Here is a 24,893-nt window from a genome sequence, read left to right as displayed (position 1 = left end):
CTAATTACCTAAGTCTGAAACATGGTATCCTCGTCGTTCCAAGTCCAATATAGAATACTGAGATAAGCTACATTACCGGCTACAAAGTATATAATTCAGCTTTGCATATAACAGTCGAGCTCGTCTAGCTTAAGATATGTATACCTACATAGGTAGATACCTAATATATGCTTTAGAATGTGTATTTGCAAATCACATCCCGATCCATGACTTACAATGTCCATCCCTGAGGCACGAGACTAACTTTCTATTTAGAGCGGAGCACCCATAACAACGAAGGCCTATAAAACACCCAGCCTAGTATAGTAAGAAGGGGAAAGGCTTGTTATTAGATAGATAGATAGATATATATAAGCACTAAGGTTATTTTTAGTTACAGATACCCCCTCAAAGGACTCTAATTAGCGTATGTAGTTTCTACGTGGCCCTCTTACGACCGCATTTCTTCGTCGAGCTAACCTCTAGTCTCAGCGCGTCGTACTGCACGTATACCGAGTTAGGCAGCACCGCGCTCTCGTAGTTAGTCGCGTCGAACGGCAAGCTCAGGACGATACTATTCTCACCCTCCTTAAGCAAGACCGGGTCGAAGACGAACTTGTGCGCGACGTTATAGCAGATTACTGCGGACCGCACCGCGCACGAGCTGCTCTGATACCACGGGATAACCCAGGGCTCGAGATCCCTCCCATTCACGCTGACGGTATACGCCAGGTTGGCGTGGGGCTCGGAAGCGTTGAAGACATCCGTGTTGCCCGCGGCGGTCTTGGCTCCAGCCAGCTGGACCGTGAACGTCGCCTGCTGCTTCTGGTCGAGCTGGGACTGCTCCAGGTCGAACGCGATGGTCCAGTTGTTTACGTTGCCGTCGCCGACGTATGGCTCGGGGCGAAGGGAGTTAGCATAGCCGCCGAAGACGCTCCAATGCACGTAGTTCAGGTCCTTGCCCACGTCGCTCTCGCCGACCTTGAACGTGACGCCCTCTGGGAAGTCCTCGACAAAGTCGTACGCGGCCCAATACACCCTGTACTGCTCAGGATGGAGCGGATGTGTCGGATCGCGCTCGTAACCGTGCCGGTATTCACCGCTACTCTTGTCAGGCGTGCCTATGCGGAATATCTCTTCTCCTTCGCTCTCCTCTTCCCATTTAACCCGAGTCGTCTCTACTTTGCCGCCGGTACGCACTTCTACGTCGTCCCGGACGTACTGCCCGAATATACCATCGGCATAGATCGTAAGCCGATACGTGTCCTCCTTTACTCGAGGGATGGTGGCACGGCCGCTATCGTCGATCTCAGCCCAGTACTGGTAGGCCTTGGTGTCGATGGCGTTATCCTGGAAATCGACCCCGTTTTGCGATAGTATGGCAATTGGGTTTTTGGCGTTCTTAGGCAGGTCTACTTGCAGTTCCCAAGTCGCGCGCTGCTTGCTGGAGACGTAGTTGGGCACGTATTGCGCGATGGAATCGTAGAACTCGGTATTCCATTCCGGATCTGCGAACTGCGTGGCATCTTCTCGGAGAACCTGGAGGTCGGTCCCGGCAGGGAAGTGATTAAAATAGAAGTATTGCTGACCCGGTCAGCATAGGCGTGGGGGTGCGAGATCGCGTCTTTAACTTACTGGGCCGAATGTTCGGTCAAATCCATTGGTGATGTTTGGCTGTTGAGCTGTTAGTGCCTTGGTACATGTGAATGATGAATGTCAACTTACCGTTTGGTCTCCGTGATGGTTTGAGACTGTAATTTGAGTTAGTGGCTTAATTTGAGCTCATGACTGGTTACTAACTAACCCATATAATCGTATACAATCCCATCGACTACCAGGTCAGAGTGTAGAGGGCCTCCGAAGTAGGTTTCCTTTGTGTTCATAACCATCCACTGTAGAAATACGAGTCAGAACTTGTGTCTACAAGTATATTTCCTTTATCATCTCATCTCAAGTCATAAAACTTGTATGTTCACAACTGATGAACTTTCAGCTAGTCATCTACTTACAGCTCCAAACGTAGAATTGTCTGCAATCTGAGACCCATCGGCATACCTGTCAGGCCAAGTCAGTTTACGACTTGCTTAGTTGACCGGGACTCAACTAACATCCCATGAGCATCATGATTTCTCCAAGTATCCTGGAAGGTATACTTAGTGAAGTAGTCTGCCTCCTGCTGGACATACGGGTCATTAGGGGTGTTACCCATGTACCACGTAGCATCTGTGACACTCGTAGTTAGTATTTTCCGAGTGCGAGGACTTCACGTGCGGAAGAATACGAAGTCATGTTTCGGGCGTCCCCGAAACATTTTTTCTCCCCGAGCCTCCGGCTTGCGGGACTGTTCAACGTAGGCTTTATTAATTGCTTACCTTGTACGACAACCTGGTTCGCCTTGGCTTCCTTACCGGGAAGCGGCGCATATTGTATTCCGTTGGTTGCGAGATGCGTCCATATATCTGAATTCGGACGGAACAGGGTTCGAAATTCTTGTAAGTTGCGCAAAAACGGAGTGGTCTCGTTGTGATACGCAATACGTGAAAATACATGTAGGCCTGTTTCTCCGTCTCTGAGGAACCAATATTGCTCGAGAACTTGGCCGGTAGGGGTATATGTGTCGGACATCTTGATACCGCCGAAGCTTGTCCCCGTCGAGTCTATTCCGGAGTATAGCTCATATGTCGGCTGCGTCGATCCGGGTGTCCAGAAGCCCTTCGGGGTACTTGATTGGGCTCAGCACGTTACGTTACTTTGTAAATGTTTCATAGTATTACTTACCAGTAACAATCTAAATTGAATATGCCGGTAGATCCTGAGCGGGTGCCTAGGAGGTTCTGACCATCCAACACGATGGCATCCATGGCACCAGAGGCCTTGTCGACACGTGTGTATAGTCGGTCATTCTGGATGACGAGCTGGGTTTCATTCTCGGTTGCTACCACTTCCGCGTAAGCACACCTGGAAAGAGATAAGAGCATGAGACATGACCGAGATACTATCCCGAACAACATCTTGACTCAACTTCAAGATTCGGACGCGTGATACAAGAGCATATTAGCCTACCTTGTAAAAGTTTATTTTTAATGAGATAGTTTGTTTATATTGTCGATCTTCGGAAATGTCTTAAAGCGAAATTCCCCAGACTAGGGGGAGCTCTATTCATATTCAGGTAATTATTCCGCCTACTAAACTTGGAGACTAGGGGAAGAAAGCATGAATGCGGGGGAGTTTGTGGGGTGAGATCTAATATTAATCATGGAGGCTCGATTAACGGCACATGGCTGCGGAGAATCAGGTTGGAGAGAAGTCATGGGTATACTCGGTTCTCGGTATAAGACATAGCGAGGAAGCTAGCTGAGAAGAAGAAGCTCAGGTGAGTTTATCGACTTTGACTTTGTGATCAAGAAGCTGTCGTGACTTTAATGATACTCCAGTGAATGAAACTAAGCTTTTGATATATTTCTTGGCTTGAAAATAACCTTTAACGATGTGTTGTCTTGTTGTGGGGATTCTAAGCTATATGGCATGGGGGGGAGCTGAAAAGGGCAGCTGTAGATCATTTGAGATCGCTGGTGCAACTGATATTTTGGAACATATGATCTATAGAGATGGATTTAATAGGTTACACCTGGCTTTCATAGTTCAGATGATTTTAGCTGATATTCGTATAGTGTTGTTATATTCCCCCCTGTCACTCTCGGCATGTTTCCATCTTGTTTCCAGTCAGCTGGATCTGGGTAACAATTAGTAGTTGAGTGATTTATCAATAATCAAGAATTAAGAATCAATAGGTAATCAATAATCAAAGGACGACCGGAAGCATTAATGAATGAATGATATTGGGTTTAATCAAGACTCATGACTGCCGCTGCATGTATGTGTGTGCTTATACTTGCTTATGCTTATATGCTACCTTTCGTAAGGCATACACACATATATCATCATATATGTATAACAATATATGTACACATCATTCTTGTCCTCTTCGTCATCGTACAGGATGGACATGTGTGAACATGTGTAGATGCATGTGGCTTTTGGAGTTACTGTTGTGCAATTGGACGGATCGGGTTGCGGAGCCGGAATAAGAACAAACTCCATTTAAATGATTTACTATGTAGGTGGTTTAGGTAATACCCGATCCGCCACGGTGTATTGTACTCCACCGCTAACCTCCTTTAGCTGATAGGTCACTACTATTAAAGTGTCCCACCTATTTTATTTGGGTTGTTTGAACGGTACCTAGGTACTAGCTTGAAGTAGGTAAGCATCATCAAATAGGGGGAATCTACATAGAATAGAGGTAGTCGCCACCTGGATAGGTACATATACTACGTAGCTGGATAAAAGTAAATCCGTTCGTTATCTGGCATAACTTAGATAACTTAGATTCGTACCTTAATTAATGCAGCCTGGTTGACCCCAGTTTCATCTAAACGCCTTGAGATACGTACCACAAAACTCTCAACAATACAAGTTTGAACTTATCATCATCTTTTTATTCAAAGTTCGGCGGCTATAATAGGTATTGGTTTTACCACGAGGAGTCACAAAGGCCACGAGGTCGCCTGCAGCTATCCGGTATGGTACATTCTTGTGACCATATGGCAATTATTTTTTCTGTTTTCGAAAATGGATGAGTTAAAGGAAGATCTACTCATAAAAAAAAAAAAAAAAAAAAGGTCGGCAAGATCTAAGCGGACTTCTAAGTGGATCAAACTACGGTCTACATACCCATCCGGGATTTTATTATCTCTATTAGTCTCTCATGCAACACGGGCAGACTGGGTCTAGTACAATTCTAGCATGAGAATCATGCCTGTTCTGAAACACGACACAACCCTATCGGAGATCTTAATTCCTCTACCACAAGCTTAACCCGGCAATTCTTGCGTCCAACTTGTTCTCCCTGTTCTCCTTGTTCATCCCTTTCTAATGATTGTCAGTGTCTACTACTTGTCTACCGCTCGTCTACCAAAAAGGTCTACCCAAAAAGGTCTCTACCGTGGCCTACGCACCGCCAATCATCTAATGCCGCGATCATCCTCATTGGGGTCCAAGAAACGCGCCCGCTGGCTCGGCTCGCACAGAGTTCCTTGTCTCCTTGTCTCCTTGTCTGGTCCTACCAGCCCTACTGCCAACCTGATCTACGGGTCCTCGAGACGACCCATGTCTGGAATTTGTATTATTACCTTTTGTACATGTCTGATCAGATCCGTGGCAGGCTCATGTGAGTAATGTTGTGACTATGTACGTCTTATGTACCGATGATATGTGAGCTCTCTCTCTGCCCAGGTGCCAGGGTTGTTTCGATGGCACGGTCCACATCCTCGTTACTCTCCCTTAATATCCTGTGACTGTGATCGACTTTACACATTCACTCTTCACTCCATCGACCATCAAGTGGCGACTCACAGTCTTTTCCTGCATTTTTATATAAGGTCATTCTTTTGCCGGCAAGTTTCTGGAAAACTTCTGCCCCTCATACGAAACGTATTCTTCTTCTTCTAGTTCTTCTAGTTCTTCTAACTATAGTATCATCGCCATGGTTTCCTCTTCTTTCGTAGGCTCCCTGGCCTCCAGGGCTATTTTCTTAATGTCTAGTCACCTCAACCACCGCGCAGACCAGGCAACATATGCCTCGCACACCGTCGACGGGTTGAAAGCTTTGCAAACATGGTATAATCGCGAGACAGGTCTTTGGGATACCACTGGATGGTGGAATAGTGCCAATTGCTTAACTGTGTTGGCCGACTTTGCGCTCGTTGATCCGGCAGCTTCCATCAGCCTGAATATCCCAGAGATCATTCAGAATACCGTAAGTAGACCCAAAATTTTCACATCTCTCTCCCCCCCTGGCTTTGTTTGGGCGCCTAAATTGCTTGAAACAAGCTATGCTATTCAAAAACATAGCTCCAAGATTATTTGCGCTTGGCCAATTGCTAATTATAAGCGCCGTAGTATGATCAAGCGCAAAAAACCCAAGTTCAAGCGACAAAAATTTTGTCCCCGATAGGACTTCCCGTATCAACGTATGTCAGAGTACCAGTGTCAAAAAGAGCAGAGATTGGCAAAAGGGGTTTCGACAACTTTCTTAATGATTATTACGACGATGAAGGTTGGTGGGCATTAGCTATGATCCACAGCCATGATGTTGGTGTCAAGGGTATTGGAGATCAGCAGTACATCCAAGCCGCAGTCGAGATCTTCGAGGATATGAAGGGGGGTAACTCTACTTGCGGTGGTATTTTCTGGAGCAAAGTAACTCCATACACCAATGCCATCGCAAATGAGTTGTACCTTGCTGTCGCGGCATCTCTTGCGAACCGGATTCCCTCTCGAAAGGATTACTTTCTCGACATCGCCAAAACCCAATGGAATTGGTTCAAGAATAGCGGTCTGATTAATAAGGATAATTTGATCAACGATGGGCTTACTGATGACTGCAAGAACAACGGTATGCAAACCTGGACTTACAACCAGGGGGTAATTCTGGGTGGATTGGTGGAGCTTTCCAAAGCTACGGGCGACAAATCGCTACTTACCACGGCTCAGACTATTGCTTCAGCTGCTATTACTAAGCTATCCAAGGATGGCATTCTCTTTGAAGGCTGCGAACCGAACTGCGGTAGCGACGGTGCGCAGTTCAAGGGCGTTTTCATGCGCAACTTACATTACCTGCAAGAGGCCGCGCCTATGGAACCCATCAAGAACTTCTTGCTCACCAACGCGGATACGATTTGGGCTAAGAACCGCAACGACAAGAACCAGCTTGGAACTACTTGGGCAGGACCTTTCGGAAATGCGACAGCTGGTACGCAAAGCTCTGCTCTCGACACTCTGGTGGCGGCAGCAGCGGTAGCTTGAATCCATACACCGCTTCGTGGGATGGGGGAATATAGGCGAATTGGCGTTCAGGATATAATTGGCACGGGATGCTAGTAGATACCATTCATTAATATTATTATTAGTCACCTGCGCACCGCAGTCGCAAACAAAGGTGCCTTTTCCTATAACTAGAGTATAGTACTACATATGTAATCAACCAAGCGAAGATTTATAATTTTCTCCAAGGGTCTAATCCAAGCTACCAATGATAATTCAGTGACGGTTCTCCTCAACGAAGGTCATTTCCTTGTTAGACACGTAGGGCTTTGGTACGGCGCCGGCGCGTGCTTCTAGCTTCTATGTACGTGCAGAATTAGGCTGGCCCGTCCCCCGGCCGATCCCCAACGTCCCGTGGTCCCTAAGATGACTACGATCGGCGTCATTCTGGGAATTCGTTCGACCGGTTGAAGTAGAGTGATCGACGTCATAACAGGCAAGGAGGCCGTGAGCAAGAGAGCCACAAGACCCCTCCCCGCAGAAATGGGGGGAGGGAGGAAGGTTGCGATCAACAGTGATTTATACCGGTATTCCGGGAAATATTGATTGGGTTAGGGGTTAGGGGCTGGTAAGGTGGGTGGTATTGGGGTGCGTTGGTTAAAATCCTCCAAAGACCCTTTTTCCTCCTTTTCCCCATCCCTTATTCGCTCTGGTCCGTTGGAGATTTCAAATGTCGCTCGCCATATGCGTATGTATACAAGGGCTCTATGTGTATGTATACTACATACATACGTACATACGCTCCCCACGACCCAATTTCGAAGTCCCGTGCCTGCATACATGGCTGCATTTGTTGTATGTATGCCGTACGTTATGTAGGCAGTTGGATGCGTCTACATACCTAAATACTACGCTACGTAAAGAAGCCAACAACTCCATCTCATACACATTGCACGCGACCATGGATAGTATGTAGGGGTCCAGCGATATTGCCATGCCCTCGCTTCGACAGTCTGCCAGGCGCTCTAAATGAAACGGCGTCGCCCGCGTTGCTGGATTACTTGGGCCTTGGCACGATGGAACGTTAACCTAGGGCCGCGATATTACCCGTCTTACTTCTTACTCTCTACCTAAGGTCTAAACATGAGGGGGAATATGTGCTTAACTAGGGGATTTGTCGTCGTTGCTTATGGTTTGTGGGAAGACGGATCTGGTCTGGTCTGATCTGTGGCTCGCTGTAGGTAATTTATATGTATATTGACGGGCGTCAAAGTGCCGACGCTGTGCAATATATATGTGTGTATGTTTATATGTATGTGTGATTTACACATAGGATACGGTGCAGCTAGGAGTAAGGCCGTGTTTTAATTACTGCATAGTTACATGTCCGTATACTACTATACGAAGTCAACTTACGACTTCTCGCAAGCTACGAGGTATCCTTCACTCCGGCACGCCGGCGCCGATATATGTATCGACGGGCCGGAGCCCTAATTGTTATTATCATCACTATCACTATCGAGAGCTAGGATCGTGGATGAGGAACTTGTGTATTTCTATACGAGCTGCACGTAAGGGTCATCACATGTGAATTTACTCTTCTGATTCTACTACATATGCATAAGACGTTAGTTAATACGGACTCGAATGTCAGTAATGTCCTGAAGTGACGGTAAGGCAAGGAGGGACGCATTCCTCCGGCAACCCATGCTTAAGAGCACTAACCTACAGCTTTCTCACAGATATATCCTTGACAATACATTTTTTTTATACCGCTCGTAGCTTTCGTAAACAGGTTTGCGTTAGTATGTATATACATATGTTAGGTAGTAAGCAGTCTCTGCGTCAGTGCTTCTTCGGAATAATCAATCCCATCGGAGGTGGCTGAGTCAATGTCTCTCAGCAGTGTCTTATATGTATGTATGTATGGCCTCTATTTATGGAGAACACGAGGCTCGAGCTAAAGGTAAATATGACGGCAACGCATTCCAATACATAGGTACCTTGTGGATTTCAAGGTATGTAAGTGGCGTCTCGGCAATGATACCGATCGATGGCCGATCTGAGATTTCAGGTCTTACAGCAACTATCTATATCCAAGGCAACTAGAACTTATGGTTAGTTAGGAATACTATTCACGCATTTACTATGTAAGTAGTGTAAAAGAATGAGTGTATATCAAATAATTATCTTAGACCAAGTAACATGCCGTTTGAAATATCGATCCGTTGCCTCGGGGTTCTTTAGAATTCCTTAACTACCACCATCTAAATCTCGGCACCGTTACACAGACAACTATAATCAACTAAGAATAGTCTTCTTGTTATATATGAAAGTTAGCGTTTATCTGAATTATACATACTCTAACTCTTAATGTCGAAAGCCGTGCCTAGACCACAGCGGCACCGTCCAAACAAAGCTCGCATTCTATCCCTTCCACGTCCGTTCCAATCTAATCCGGCGCCGACATACCCAGTAGTAAACTTAGTCTTATTATCGACGAGGTTCCCTACCTAATTAGATCGTGATTGAATATGCAAGGCGTGCGTATCTAAGTTGTTGCCCCTCAACCTCCAAGGTTTCTATCATCTATCTATCTTGTGCTACCTCAAAGGATTATATTAGACATATGTCTCCATAGGAACCCAACCACGTCATTTAAACTCAAGCTACCATCTAGATACAAATAAGTTACCTGGAAGCTACTTGAATACGTACCTACATATATCCCAGCATCATGGTTCATAGGGAGTGTACCCGGACAACAACTATATAATGAAATTACCAACACCGCAAACTGGGATATATGGGTAAGCACCTGATTCTTCACACCGCCGGTTTGCCATGGTGATATGTTTCGGACGTATACGTCAGCCTCTCCTGAGCTGTACGTAGTCTGTACCACGCAAGGGCGCCTGTGGAATCCCCAACATCCGAACAGTATCAGGGAATTAGGTTATTAATAGAAACGGTGATTTAAAAGACGGGAAGCGGGTTTGTGTTCGCCGGTGGAACACTCTGTGCAACGGAAACACAAGGATTTAATATAAATCTCTATTGCTTAAAACTACCTGGCCTATGCGCGGTGAAGGTCGCGGTAAGGAATACACCGAACTCCCTTGTGCTAAATATCAACCTTCCAGAACCGCTAGCAAGAGGGACTATGGAACTATTGGGGACACACTGTAGGTCTGCCATTTGATCCGCCTTTGGATCATCTTTAATGAGGGCAGCTGTACACAAAACGCCTCCACTATTAACCCCAGGTACCACCTCCTCCGCCAGACCGTCCAACCTTTCGCTGGGCGCTGAGTCTCCAGTCGTCTTCTGCTGCGTACTTATTGTATAGCGGTTGGATCCTCTCAGCCTTCTTCCGCTTGCTGAGCTTGTCCGTAGGCGCAACCTTGAAGAAGGTAGGTGCAGCTTGGACAAGCCACTTAGGTTCGATGCTAGTGGTGTAATGCATGTATTCCTTTGTGGTGAGAACCAGCGTGTGATAGATGACCCACTCTGCCTGTTTTCCAAATAGTGCCGAGCTTGGATGTAGGTAGACTGGTGTACCCTCGACCAAAGTCTTGTAGCCTTCCTGAGGGTCTTTTCTTGCTGAGTTGCGGAAGAAGCCCGAGCACAGAGCTTGTCTGACCTTCTGGGTATCTTGGCCGCAGGAAGCGATGGGATGTCGATAGCGCTGCATAATTTTCGCTATCTGCTCGCGGACATCTTTCGCTCGCTTCATTGAACGTGCTTGGATGAAGTTCTCAAAGCACCACGGAGCCGAAAAGCCGCTCTGCTTCCAGGCGTTGTAGACGTTGAGAAGGGTAAGATGATCGCCGGACGGATCGTGGAATTTGGCCTTCTTTTGATCGGCTTGAGATTGCTTTTCCTTCGGTCGGTAAAACACGTTAAGATTCAACATGGCTACGATGCTAAGAATCTCGTCGGAACAGCTCATATCAACCGCGGCGATCAGGACTTTAGCTAAGGCGGGTTCCATAGGGAAATCGGCCATCTTACGACCAAGACGAGTTAGAAGGCCTTCGTCGTCCAATGCTGACAGGGCATACAATTCTTCTAGGGCAGTCAACATGGTGTTTGTAGGTGGCGGGTCCATGAAGTCGAAGTGAAGGAGATCGTTAATACCCATAGCCTTGAGCATAAGAATTGTATTCGCTAGATTCTGGCGCTGGATCTCCGGAATGGTGGTCGGAAGCATTTCAGACTGATAGGCGGCCTCAGTATACAATCTGAAGCATTTGCCTGGACCGGTTCGTCCGGCACGGCCGGCGCGTTGGTTAGCTTGAGCTTGCGAGATAGGCGTGACAACCAAAGAATCCATGCCAAGCTTTGGATCGTAAGCATTCTGCTTGACGAAGCCGGGATCCACAACGTAGTAGATGTGATCAATTGTGATAGAGGTTTCGGCGATATTGGTAGCTATCACAACCTTTCTACAGCCAGGAGGCGCAGGGTCAAAAATCCTGCTCTGCATCTCACTGGGGAGTGCTGAGTATACCGGAAGAATGATCAGCTCAGGGACACCCGGGCCAAGGGTCTTCATTCGCTCGTACAGAATTTCTGCCGCAGTGTCGATTTCCTCCGAGCCCGTAAGGAAGACCAAGATGTCTCCAGGGGGTTCCGTAAGGTGGATCTGCATGACCGTCACCAGAGCTGCATCGAGGTAGTCCGACTCAGGTTCTCTGCTATATAAGATTTCCACAGGGAACGTGCGACCGGGAATGGTGAAGATGGGACACTCGTTGAAGTAGGCCGAGAATTTGTCAGCGTCTAGAGTAGCTGATGTGACAATGATCTTCAAGTCGCTTCGACGCTTGATGGTCTTCTTGAGAAGCGCGAAAAGAACATCGGTTGCGATAGTTCGCTCGTGGGCTTCATCCAGCATGATAACCGAATATCGGTTTAGATCGGGATCAAGCAGGATCTCACGCTCCAACATACCATCTGTCATGTACTTGATTTTGGTTGCTGGGCTTGTGCAGTCCTCGAAACGAATGGTATAGCCGACCTCTTGACCCAACTGACAGCCAACTTCTTCCGCGACACGCTTTGCCACGGACATGGCTGCGACGCGACGTGGTTGTGTACAACCTATCATGCCATTGTTGGTGAAGCCGGCCTCAGCAAGGTACTGAGTAAGTTGAGTAGTTTTGCCGGATCCAGTCTCACCTACGACAATTAGGATTTGATTCTCGTGCACAGCTTTAATAAGCTGATTTCGGAAAGCGAAGACGGGAAGGCTTTCCCTTTGTTGCTTAATAGACATATTGGTTCGTCTACCAAATGATTGATCTTTAGGTGCGACAGCTTTCTTCCATTCAGGTACGGCGTCAGGTTTTGGCGCAATTGTTTTTGTAGTGCGCAAATCACTAGCAAATTTTCTATTATCAGGGTTTGCCATTGGGTCTTGCCATTGAGATGCAAGATCGACCTTTGAGTCATCCTGTGCAGCTTCCGCTTCTTGTTGTCGTAGTTCCTTCCTTTCCTTCGCTAGTGCCGTACCTGACATTGCCGCACGGTTCAATGAACCATCTGGCGCCTTCACAACTCTAATCGGCGATAATTCGAGTGATTGCTTTGTTTGACCCGTGAGGAAGGGGGGTTCCTCCTCCCTCACTTCAATATCGACTTCCTCTTCTAATTCCATTTCACCTTCTCCTCTCAATGTAGCATTATAATCCTCTTCTAAATCGGGATAATCTGAAGCTTTGGCCACGCCGGAAGCAATAAGTTGTCGTATCTCCCATCGTTCTGGAGAGGTCATCCTCTTTTTATGCTGTCTCGGAGGGCCAGTATAATTAGAAAGTGCAGCCAAATTGTCGTCGTTTCGAGGAGCAACACCGTTCCGACTACCAAGACTCTCCATATTGGCGCCCGACTGTATTCTAGCTTGAGGTGCAAGGTCCATACCTGTCTCCTGATCGACATCCTTCATAGATAGTCCTATTCTGTTCGCTTCAATCTTGACAACTTTGACCTTGACATCCTGACCCCTTGTCAATAGATCCGAAGGGTGATTGACTCTTTGGCCTTGAACTAGATTTGAAATATGTACCATTCCATCTACTTTGCCTTTCACACCATGTAAATTGACGAATGCGCCAAAATCTTTAAGACCAGTGACATGACCATCGTATACTTTGTATAATATAGGTGAATCGTCGACTTCGGGTTCGGGAGCGTACTTGAGTCTACGATCATTGTCGTCCTCGTCGTCATATTTCCGTCTCCTCTCTTTGTCACCGTTGCGGTGTGATCGATGTTCGTCGCGCCCGTCCCTTCGGCTTCCTCGTTCTCTAAAGCTACTTTTATAATCATCATCGTCATATCCTCGATCTCTATGATCCTTACGATCCCTAGAACGGTATCTCTCTTTTCTCTTATGTCCCGAGTCCGTACCGTCTTCTCTCTCGGGGCTACGTGACCGTTTTCTCGATGCTCTTTCTGAACGCGTGCCTCTAGCCTTACCCTCCAATCCTTCCAATAGCGCTAACGTCTCATCGATATCGTCCCCATTTCCAGCCTTAACTTCCTTGTCAGGAATGCTAAGGCCCTTGAAAAGTGTCTCTTTCTCTTCGAAGGTCCGAACTGGCTGATGGTCTTCCTCTGCTGCTTCCTTCTCGGCCCTGAATTTAGGATGCATAGTCCGGACCAGACGATCGACACTGTCGAATAAACTGTCAGGCCAACTTGCGCCGCCTAATTTGGCCAACTCGCTCTTAAACTCGGAGAAACCGTTGCATTCTAGTCGTTTAGCAATAATAAATTCGGCTAGAGTCTTTTCGGAAATGCCTAAGTGATTCTGAAGCTCAGAGGTAACCTTTGACACGAGCGACAAAAGCTCGAGCTCGGCGAAGTCGTCATCCATTATGTCGATGCTACTGGGAAGAATAGGATATTATCGAGTTGGGGGAGCGTCGTGGATAAACGTTAGCGCAAGCCTCGAGAGGTAGAAACGAGCGACACTTTAGTATATCGTTCGCATTTCATGTCGTTATGAGTATTCCGGCGGTGAGTCACTGATATATTACATGTACGTATTTTGTTGTCGCGTTCTACGGCATTGTCAATGTGATATTGGGAAGGCAAAAAGTTAATGCAACAAGCTCGAACCAAGTCAAGATACGCGCCACGCTTTGACTGTTCGTGGCTGATACGTACCCCGCTGTAATTACATGAGTACCTCATGTACCTAGCCCTGCGAAAGCTTAATCTGATTACCTAATTGTACATTAAGAGATACTTTAGGACAGAAGAGTGTAATAGCGCACTGTATTCACTATTTCAAGACCTCTAGTCTTTCTCATAAACTCACATTCTTACAACTACAATCATGACTCCTAATCGAAGTCATATATCTGCCTACCCAATGTAAGGCATATTAACAAAGTCGACGATCTATAAATACTACTACTGGTATACCTAATGAGGAAATATGTCTGGTTCGGAGACTTTCCGATTGACTGTTTGCACTACCCCAAAACCAACCTTTTCCGAGTCTCATGCTCAACACCATTTATACTATAGGCCAGTTACTAACCGTCGTCGCTTTCTTACTCGCTTGTGTACCTCTCTCATCGCTCATCAAATTCTATCTTATCGTTCCCCTAGCTAGTAAGAAGAAGAAGAAGAAGAGCTCATGGTGCGTCCGAATGAGGTGATCCTGCTGACGCTCCACTATGCTGCGCTATACATATGCATCTTTGGACGTTACCTACCCGGATTAAGACAAGTGACTCAGTCGGTGAAAGAACTGCAACCCACCTTAGATTATAGGTATCGAATAGCTGAGGTAGGCGTAGGCGCCGGTATACCGGTGTAGATCTGCTTTGCTGGGTATATATCGAAGCTCGTAACATAGGATCCGTAGTCCAGTCAGAATAGCTTCAGGCAATTAAGATTAAATTTTCCCCTCTTGGCAGGGGTCCTTTCTAAACTAGGCTCCGAGCTTATCCTACCTATCCTACCTATAATTGTCGCCGAGCACGCAATCTACCTAGGTACCTAGATAGGTTGGTACCGAGTATTAATTAACCGAATAACAGGTTGACTCTTCTCAATGTCTGTGTTGACTAATTGAGTGTTTATCACCACTCATCATATCTGGATGTTGAAGTTCGAGTCACTACCATGAAAAGCCATGGATCAAGTCATCTTTAGAAACTATGGTTGGGACGCGGTTCCTTTCCGCTCCCAATCTTTTTTTACTTTGAAGAGCGACTATGAAAAGAATACGTACGTTCTCCCCGGATAAGAGGATATGACTCTCATAACTGACTCATATAGTGCTTCGGACCTTCAATGGGTTCACAGCCTTTCTCATTTTGCCAAAGCTGGCTACCTACAACTTACTATCGTCGTTGCGTCCTTCTTTGTCATTATCAGATATCTACTTCACCGCCCCTACTCTAAGGTTTCTAAACCTGAAGGGAATATCCAAGGAATATCATTACCGTTTGAGTTATCCGGCCAGATCTTTCGGGCTGCTTCTCTAGCCTTTACGATCGTTGCTGCTACCCAGAATGCAGGCCGGTGGACTGATGTTACCGTCTTGGCCTATGCCTTCATTCTTGGAATCTTGCGACTGATCAATGATTTAGAGTGGAGACATGTTGCCCTTCATCACGTTAATACCGTCCTTGCTGGGTCTCTATTCATCCTTGCTGTAGAGGAACTTCTTCCGTATATCGATACGGATTTCTCTAAGAATTTGAGTCCAATGGTAATCTGTAGTGTATCAACTTTGACTGCTGCTGTTTTGGTAGCTCTTATTACACCAAGAAAATGGATACCCCCATCGTTGAGTCTCGATTTCTACGAGGAGATACCAATTAAAGAACCCTCTCCCGAAGAGACCTGCAGTTGGTTGGAGTACTTCGTAACGTACGAATGGCTTACGCCTCTCATGATCAGGGGTATGCGTCGACAGGTGACTCTAGATGAGCTTCCTACACTCCCATGGTATGACGACCCGAAGCTTCTCCTTTCTAGGATTAAGGAGGCACGTCGGAAAGGCAAGTCCACGCTCTGGACGCTGGCATACTTCCTACCTAAGGAAATCGCCGCTATGAGCACATGGGTTGTCTTTGCTTTCCTTCTCGAACTCATAGCACCGTATGCTATGTATAAACTGCTTGGCTTCCTAACTAACCCCGAGAAGTCTCCATTTCGACCCTGGGTTTGGCTAATACTCCTGTTTGTCGGTCCACTGTCGCGTTCTGTGTGTTATCAGCAATACATCTTCACTTCGACTCGTTTAGTTGTACGTGTCAGAACTGCATTGACGCAGGAGTTATACTATAAAGCAATGGACTCAATGGAATTAGACGACGATGTGTTCGCCGAGATTGCTACCGTAGGCAAAGGTGAAACAATTAAACAGGGCACTACGTCGACGGGACGTTTGGCAAACCTCATGGGTGCTGATATAGAATCCATTATAAGAGCTCGAGACATCGTCCTAGTAGTCTGCGGAGTATCGGTTGGATCAATCGTGGCTCTCTGGGGTCTGTATGAATTGTTAGACTGGTCAGCCCTTGTTGGCATTGTTGTAATGATACTTCTATCACCGCTTCCGCTTCTGATCGCTCGGCGTATGGTAGATATCCAACATGATATGAAGAGAATACAAGACTCGAGAATTTCAGCCATTTCAGAGTACCTTGCCTCAATTAGAGCGATCAAATATTTCTCTTGGGAAGAGGCTATTATCAACCGAGTCAACGAGATTAGGTTCGGTGAGCAAAAGAAAATATGGTCCCTAAATATTCTGTAAGTTAGGCCTCTCCTAATACCACTACTTCAAGACGTACTGATGTTCGAATGTTAGTTATATCGCCCTAAATCAGCTTACCGAAGCTATCCCCAATCTATCACTGGTTCTTATATTTGCCTTGCAGGTACTAGCACGCAAAGAGCCCCTGACGGCAGATGTCGCTTTCACAGCAATAACATTGGTCCGGACGCTGCGCCGAAACCTGTCGCAAGCATCTCAAATGTCACGAGGAATCACCGCTGCAAGCGTCTCTATCAAACGTCTAGACCGTTACTTCAATAACACCACACCCTTGCGTTATCATCCAGTTGGCCCGCTTCATGTCAGCAATGCTACTTTCAGGCGCAATAAGAATGCGTCGTTTGCTTTGAAAGATATCTCGATCGATTTTGTCGAAGGTGGGTTAAATGTAGTAACGGGCCCGAGCGGAAGTGGGAAGTCAACACTCCTCATGTCGATCCTGGGCGAGACCATTCTTGAGAGCGGCGAAATTACATGCCCTAAGGATATTGCCTACGCGTCTCAGAGTCCTTGGTTGCAAAACGAGACGATTCGCGAGAACATTCTTTTCAACAGCCCCTTCGAGCAGGTACGATATGACAGAGTGATAAACGCCTGTGGCCTTCCGATCGACTTTAACGAGTTCCTGGAACGAGACGGTACTGAAGTCGGCGAGAACGGGGCCTCCCTATCTGGAGGTCAGAAGTCCCGAGTTGCTCTCGCACGAGCACTATACTCGAAAGCCTCTGTGATCCTACTTGACGACGTATTTTCTGCTTTGGATTCTAAGACGTCGGCATTGTTGTGGGAAGAAGCTTTCTGCGGTGATCTACGTAAGTATATTTTAGACTTGTATAGAACCCCCTTCAACCATATTTCAAGGTACAGGCCACTCTACCAAGAACATTTAGATGCTGTTAGCATATCATCTAACCCTAAGATTTATTCTAATTCGAACTTAACTAACTGTTGAAATTATAGTCAAAGGGAGAACCGTGGTGCTTGTTACCCAAATGCCATGGATTGCGCCTCAGGCGGACCTCTCAATAGCTTTAGAAAATGGCTCGGTCAAGAACATTGAACAGAATCTCGGCGTCGTTCGGAAATCCGTGACGTTAAATTCAACGACTCTTGATGATGGCAATGTCGACATGACCGCGGAAACAGCAGCTTCTAACGGCGTCGAGGGTAATGGCTTAACTACTAATGGAAAGAAACCTAATGGCGACATAAAGAGCTCTCAGGATAGAAACCGGGATGAAGTAACGCAGGAGGCTATGAAGACTGGACAGACAGCTCGTCTGCAATGTGAGTATTACTATCAACTATCTATATACTCCTTCAGCGATGAAAATGAACTAATGAGCATATCCTTGAAGTCTTTCAATACATGCGGCTCTTTGGAAACCCGTTCTATGCGATACTTGCCATTATAATGAGTACCCTTTCTACTGCCACGTTTGTGGGAACGGGACTGTGGATTGCGGTCTGGGTTGACGCGTATGGGAGAGACGACGCATACGACATTGGATTCTATCTTGGCATCTATGCGCTATGGAGTCTTGCAGACGCCGTTTTTAATGGACTGACCTACATCGCATATGAGAACGGCGGTTGGTATGCCGCGCGGTCACTACACTCTACATTTATAAAAGCTATGATGAGTGTTCCTCTCTCCTGGTACAAGGCAACGCCTGTTGGTCGAGTTGTCAACCGGTTCTCGCGGGATATGGACTCTATCGATACAACATTGGCTGGGAGTAAGTCAATCTTCGTTAATCTTCGTCAGCCCCTATTTATCTCTCGACCCGTTGTCGCAGCATCAGTACTGCATAGGCAAACACTAGTATCCCGTAAATCATACGAGGCACTACTATAGTGGTAATCTCTCCTTCGAAAGCTAATTCTTCTAAATATAGTGCTCCGACTATGTGTCGAGATGGTCACACGGCTCGGGTTCCAAATTGCAGCCGTCGGTTCCGTACTTCCCATATTCATGTTACCCGCCGCCGCCTGTTGCGCCGTTGGGATTGCCGCAGGAGAAATGTACACGAGAACTTCCGTAGCGATCAAGCGGCTGGTAGCATCTTCACAGTCGCCCCTGTTCGCCCAGTTTGCTGATAGTCTAGCTGGTCTCGCCGTAATCCGCGCTCGCGTAAATATGCCTCAAATCTTCGGTGATCAACTGGCGGATAAGTTACGGGTGTTCGAGAAAGCTTGCGAAGCCCAGTACAATTGTAACCGATGGGTCGCGCTTAAGGTCGATATGGCTACCACCCTGGTCACAGTCGCCGCGGGTGCTATTGCTGTATCCCAAGCAGGTCTTGTAGCAGCTGGACTTGTCGGGTTTTCGTTAACAAACGCGACGGTAAGGCAGTTCTTGGTTTCGAAGTTTATCAGACTTGACTTGCTAATACGGAAACCAGACACTCAGCCAGCTTATCATATTCCTTGTGAGGTCAAGCAATGAGCTTGAAATCGAGTTGCAGAGTGTGAGTTAAGCTTAGAGATGCCTTCAGGGACATATATTAATACAGTTATAGTTCCATCGAGTTCGAGAGTATGCCGCTGTCAAACCCGAGGAGAACCCGGATGAGTACAAAGGCGTTGGCGAACACTCTGATAATCCCGAATCCCTCTTGCCTGAGAACTGGCCGACAAGCGGACAGGTCGAGTTCCGTAATGTAACCATTAAATACGATGTAGATGGACCGGAAATCTTGAAGAATATTAACCTCAAATTTGCCGCCGGCGAGAGGGTTGCTGTCGTCGGACGTACTGGATCTGGAAAGAGCACTGTAAGTCTAACACACAGAATCTAAATGGCAACGTATTGACTTAGGATTTACTTGAAGTTGGTTCTATCTTTACTACGCTTCACGAATATCGTTTCGGGGCAAATACTCTTCGACGGTGTAGACATTACCAAGTTTCCACGTAGGAAGCTCCGAGAAGCACTTACAATTATCCCTCAAGAGGCAGTCCTGTTTAACGGAGACGTGAGATCCAATCTAAACCCCACAGGGAAGATTCCCCCAGAGACACTGGAGAAAGCCCTCCAGTACTGCAGTGGGATTGCATCTTTCCAATTCCACCAGAACGGAGAAGGGGCACAAAACGGCAACGGTCATTCTAACGGGATAAACGGTACTTACTCTGACGAAGTGCCAGGTGACATAGGAATCACTCTTTCGACACCGGTAAAGCCTAAGGGAGAGAATTTCTCTCACGGTCAACGGCAAGTACTTTCGCTCTGTAGAGCTTTAGTACGCAAAAGCAAGTTGCTGCTATTAGATGAAGCGACTGCAAGCGTATGTGTTTTTAGTCTACCCTCTTTCGCTTTTACCGTTACCTGCTTGCATTAACTGACATTCCTACCACAGATGGATTACGAGACCGATCAAGGAATCCAAGAAGTCCTAAGGAAAGAACTGAACGAGCACGGAAGGGACAGGACGCTGGTCACCATCGCACATCGCCTGAAGACGATTATCGACTACGACCGCGTAGTGGTTATGAGCGCCGGTACAGCTGTTGAGTATGTGTTCTTATTTCAATATGAGATTGGGGCATCAGCTAACTAATTATTCAGGGTCGGAAGCCCGAAAGAGCTCTACGAGGCCAAGGGACAGTTTTACGATATGATGAAGCATAGCGGGGAGTTTGAGGATCTAGAGAAGTTCCTTACTGCTAAGGACTAAGACATGGGGGGTTTTTTTTATGAGTCAATACAGAATATAGAGATGAACATATATAAATTTGAATAGCTCCAATGCCGATAGACAAATGGTATTAAATACAAGTCCCGGATATGAATATTATCTACCCCTTTCATTTCTACAGGATAACTTCGGGTAATCAGATGAAGTCGAAGTGTGGCAACACGGGCTTCCGCGCTTAACCAAGGTTTTGTATAAAATAAAATTAAAATAAAAGCCGCTCTCTTCCGATCTGACTCGCTGTTGGTTCGATTTACGCCGGGAACTTCGGGCGCAACTTTTATATAGTTCACACCACTATTGATGACAAGGTTGCATCGGTGTGTAAGAAAAGAAATGGAATTTGACTTATCGAGACTCGATGAACAACGTAAGGGCTTCACCCCTCCTTTACACTGTTGGGAATATTCAGGCCGCGATAATCGGGTACAGTTAGTTAGTCTTAGACATGGATTTCCGACTATCGAAAATATTAGAGCGGTATTTCGACCGTTTCAAAAGACCGAATGAATTGCAGTAAGTCATTCCGTTACTATGTATATTTGATAAACAATGTAACTTGCCGCTTGAAATGATAGGTAATTCATCTAGATTGCCGGTGACGGGTATCCTTATACCGGCCCTATTGGCTCATGTAATTCTATCATCGCCTATTTTCACGGTCTCAAATGAGACCTCGGGCAGAACCAGAACGGTGTCGAGGTAAATATCTCAAAAAAAGGAGATAACGAAGCTCATTCGTTTCTCCTCTTACGCAATCAATCTATATTCATCACATCGCACGCATAACAACCACGAACCCGCGAGCCTAATCTTTCCTATATCTATTCTCCGTGCGATAGAAGCGGCTGGAAGCGGCCATCGTGTTACAACGGCGGACACCAACGTCGGCCGATCGCATTCTCCTTAGTAGATTTGTCGACAGACCTGTCTCAGATTGTGTAACTGACAGCGCGACCTCACTCTACGGTGAGCTATCTAAGCGAAGTCAAGTCATATACGTTCATCAGACGATTGGACATACGACTCGCGCGTTTATAATGTAGATCTTGAATATTTCAGGCTCTTTGCGCGAGACGCATTAGATACTACTAGAGATATCGAATTCATGCCTCCAGGAAAGGGTGTCGATTCATATCTTTACCACGCAACACACTAGGTTCGGTCACAAACTCGAACTTTTATTGCAACCTCCCATCTGCTGTGAAACAGAGATTCTGCGAGTAGCCTCGATTCGGGCTAGTCCAGGTTTAGACAGATGACTTTAGAAGGGCTTTATGATCATATGATACAGTTGCATCCAGGAGGTGACAAATGTACTTTGATCCATCTGCGAGTCCCAGACATTCGGCACGGTATCACGAAAATAGAGCACAAGCGAGTAGAGGATTTCAGTGGTCAACGATTGTCTGATTCTAGCCTCTCACACAGAAGCCGCCCTAGCCCATGCTGCATGCAGCAAGAAAAAAGGAAACCTAACTGAAGCGAGAACCTCCTATCCTATGCCGTGCCCATTGCCGAATTGCATGAACAAAAGTTCATTCCCATATTGGAGAACTATTTCGAATGGCAATTTACTGGATCTTCTTCAGATGAACATCGCTGGAAGACAGAGGTTAGCATCGGGCATGACCTCGGACGACATGTCCGCTTTGACTATGGTACTTACAAGATTAAGTCAGCATTGGGGGGGATGTGGCCGGTGAAGCCCCTAAGAGATTTGTCAGTCTCGCGTCTCTTTAAGAATTATGCCGTTGGGGGGATCAAGAGGGGAACGAGTAGAGTGGATATTGACAATTTTGCATATGAAAATTAGAGCAGGGGAGGAATGGGAGGGATGGAAGGAGCTTACCTGGCTCCGTAGCCAAAGTCGCTACAGTGATGTAAGTCAGTATAAATGCTAACTACTAATTCTGATGGGGGGGTAATATCGTACCTAGTGATATCGAGCGTTGCTTTTTCGCCAACCTTCATCTGGGGAACACCCTCATCCCAACCTAATATGCAATACAACATCAGTATCAGCATGCAAAAGAAATGGAAGTCGAAAGGGATAGCATACCCTTGATAACCTGGCCAACGCCAATCTTGGTGACGAAGTCACCCCGGCCAACCGAAGAGTCGAATCTGGTCCATAGGTCAGTCAACTGTTATGAGCCTCCAGCTATCCTTGACGTCAATGCCAAGCCAGCATTCAAATATCTCAGGTAGCGGGGCATTGAAACATTGGCACATTGCTGTCTGTACTTACTGAGTGCCCTTGTTATTTGGCTTGGAGGTATCCTTGAGCCAGCCAGTGTATTCGATAGTAACAGACTGACCGGGAGAAGGCTGAGCCCCGGTGCCCTCCTCAATGACGGTCTTTGTGACGCCCATGGTGATAGTTGGATTTGTGGTTGGAAAAGAAATTATGTTTGAGGATATTTTTTTTTCTTCTCCTTTCTTTTTTTTCGTCAATTGCTCTGGTGAGTTGACGAAGCTACGATGGAAATGTTTTAGCGTTTTTTTTATCACTGCGGAGACAAGTAGGCGTGGGTACCCAAGAGGCTCAAGAATAGCGGTAGAGGTAGTTATTAGAGTAGTTATAGTGTAATGGGGGTAGAAGAATAGGAGGGGCTCGAGGACAACCCTTACTCACCTTGGAATAGAGTATCCAGGTAGACCACAAATAAATAAGAGTTGACTTGAATGGACTACGTCAAACAGAAAAAACTCGGAGGGGTGGTGAGGGAGGAGGTAGTCAACCTTAAATAGTGAAAACGGGGGAGGACGAAGAACGAATATTTTTTCGAGGGTCTGAGTTTCATGGATGAAGCACGTAATAGGGCCCATCAAGTACCTTAATAGGGCGTCAATATAAGTAGTATACCTTAAGGTATGTATGTACATGTACCTTGTGATCTAAAAAGGTAGAGAGGTACATAACGTACATAATTTATACATAAACTAGCGTATTTGCATTGTTACCCTGTCCCTCACCAAAACTATGTAGGCCTTTACAAAAATTCTCCAGCTTCCATTACTTCTAAGCTGTAAATAGTAGGTAGGTGCAAGGTGCAAGGTGGATGCTTAGGAATGTTGGTGTAAGTTCCATGTGTTGCCAGGTACCCGATCTACATCAACGTATGACAGACGACAAGGCAGGAACAAACCCGAATGTGCGGGCGAATAAAGTTTCCCCAAAGTAAGTTTGTCCCCCTTTTAATGAATTCTTTCCGACAAAAAGTATACAGAAAGGTTTAATAAATGTCACAAAGTACCTAGGTACATTGTATACCTACCTCGCATGCATACTTCGAATGATGGAACCTTACGTCAATCAACATGATAACTGCACAATACATTGACTACATTGGCCTATACATGTATAATGCGCACCTGCTAAACCATGCCCTAAACTAAACAAGTGACGAGTACATAATTTATTCTTCATATGGAAAGCTGCTTGCATGTATGAACTTCAATATTCTTACTTTACCTCATACATGAACTATTTACTCTTGCACCTATCATATGTATTACTTAACATGTATCTAATGTGAAGTGGTTTAGCACCATAAACCTAATCTTGGGTATCTGTTTCCGTATATACCCGTGGTGCTATTGGATTACCTAGCTAGACTGCTAAAACGCACTAATCTGATTACTACCCAACATATCTAAGTACCTACCATAGCGGCAAAGGGTGGTTTTGAGAAACGGTTATTCATACGTATAATTATTTACCTGAGAAAAATCGTTTTTGTCTAGATTATCATTTTCGGGTAGAAAATCGTTTCTCAACTTGAAATTAAGATTTTTTTTGATTAGATAAAGCATATAATGCTGAATAATAAGATATTCTCGCGTGCATGTATTAAACCCCAATTGGCCTAGTAGTAAAACCCGCAACCCGTAAATCCCATGAAATGTCCAAAGTCCAAAATCCACTATTCGAATCAGCTCGAGTGTAAAAAAAAAAAAAAAAATTAAAAAAAATTAAAAGAATTGAAAATTTTGTTTTTTTTTCGAGAAACGATTATTCGTCGAGAAATAATTCTCTGAGAAATAACGTTGCCTCTCTAATGAATAATGCATATGGGAGGTACGGTACTCGGTCGAGGAATCGTTTCTCAAAACCACCCTTTGCCGCTATGGTAGGCAATATGTGGTTACTGATTTACTGATGTAGCTTCAAATGTATGCATGTACATATCGCGCCTATTAAAAAAATGGGCTCGTCTACCTAGGTTAACACTATCTCAGATAAGTAATCATATCGTGTATATGAGTGTGTGTAGGTGTGTGTGAGTGTGTGTATGTATATGTTATACCAGGTATATATCAAATAGTTTTATAGCTTCTATATCTTTATCAAAAAAATCCGATATGCATAGCTACGTACTTAGACGGAAAGTCCGAAGAAAAAAGTACGGACTTGATCGCAGTAGCGCCCTCTATTCTGTACGAATTCCGCACTGGAATACCTAAAATAGTCGAGGGAAAGAACGTCTCTTGAAGATCTTTTGGGGTTCGGTGCGGGGCTATCCGTGGGGTTGGTCGGTCGATCGCTTATGACAGATCCTTGCAGGCGGGCAAGG

General features: G+C 45.8%; 5 protein-coding genes across 5 annotated transcripts; 2 read left to right on the top strand and 3 right to left on the bottom strand.

Moving 5' to 3' along the window:
* Positions 1-417: 417 nt before the first annotated feature.
* Positions 418-2,990, bottom strand: GL218_04267 (Rhamnogalacturonate lyase B; the record flags this gene model as incomplete). The annotated part of the gene is made up of 8 exons (XM_033580859.1): positions 418-1,563; positions 1,615-1,653; positions 1,705-1,730; positions 1,784-1,871; positions 1,989-2,034; positions 2,088-2,202; positions 2,352-2,701; positions 2,758-2,990. The coding sequence occupies 8 exons, from the start codon at positions 2,988-2,990 to the stop codon at positions 418-420; spliced, it is 2,043 nt and encodes a 680-aa protein (XP_033436818.1).
* A 2,534-nt stretch (positions 2,991-5,524) lies between these two features.
* GL218_04266 (uncharacterized protein) lies at positions 5,525-6,846 on the top strand (the record flags this gene model as incomplete). The annotated part of the gene is made up of 2 exons (XM_033580858.1): positions 5,525-5,797; positions 5,941-6,846. 2 exons carry the CDS (start codon positions 5,525-5,527, stop codon positions 6,844-6,846), a joined length of 1,179 nt encoding a protein of 392 aa, XP_033436571.1.
* A 3,214-nt stretch (positions 6,847-10,060) lies between these two features.
* On the bottom strand, positions 10,061-13,687 carry GL218_04265 (ATP-dependent RNA helicase DHX8; the record flags this gene model as incomplete). Its single annotated transcript, XM_033580857.1, has 1 exon — positions 10,061-13,687. One exon carries the CDS (start codon positions 13,685-13,687, stop codon positions 10,061-10,063), a length of 3,627 nt encoding a protein of 1,208 aa, XP_033436570.1.
* Positions 13,688-14,959: 1,272 nt separating this feature from the next.
* GL218_04264 (ATP-binding cassette transporter abc4) lies at positions 14,960-20,295 on the top strand (the record flags this gene model as incomplete). Its single annotated transcript, XM_033580856.1, has 11 exons — positions 14,960-15,054; positions 15,106-16,590; positions 16,649-17,427; positions 17,576-17,902; positions 17,974-18,354; positions 18,514-18,962; positions 19,021-19,086; positions 19,138-19,392; positions 19,450-19,905; positions 19,978-20,132; positions 20,187-20,295. The coding sequence occupies 11 exons, from the start codon at positions 14,960-14,962 to the stop codon at positions 20,293-20,295; spliced, it is 4,557 nt and encodes a 1,518-aa protein (XP_033436569.1).
* Positions 20,296-21,887: 1,592 nt separating this feature from the next.
* Positions 21,888-22,689, bottom strand: GL218_04263 (FK506-binding protein 1B; the record flags this gene model as incomplete). The annotated part of the gene is made up of 6 exons (XM_033580855.1): positions 21,888-21,915; positions 21,983-22,024; positions 22,166-22,186; positions 22,250-22,310; positions 22,376-22,440; positions 22,565-22,689. 6 exons carry the CDS (start codon positions 22,687-22,689, stop codon positions 21,888-21,890), a joined length of 342 nt encoding a protein of 113 aa, XP_033436572.1.
* Positions 22,690-24,893: the final 2,204 nt, after the last annotated feature.

Source organism: Daldinia childiae (genome assembly GCF_008694065.1).
Source record: "Daldinia childiae strain JS-1345 chromosome Unknown Scaffold3, whole genome shotgun sequence".
In the NCBI taxonomy this organism is placed as follows: Eukaryota; Fungi; Ascomycota; class Sordariomycetes; order Xylariales; family Hypoxylaceae; genus Daldinia; species Daldinia childiae.
The sequence above is the reverse complement of the archived record's forward strand: the minus strand, read 5'-3'. Positions and strand labels throughout refer to the sequence as shown.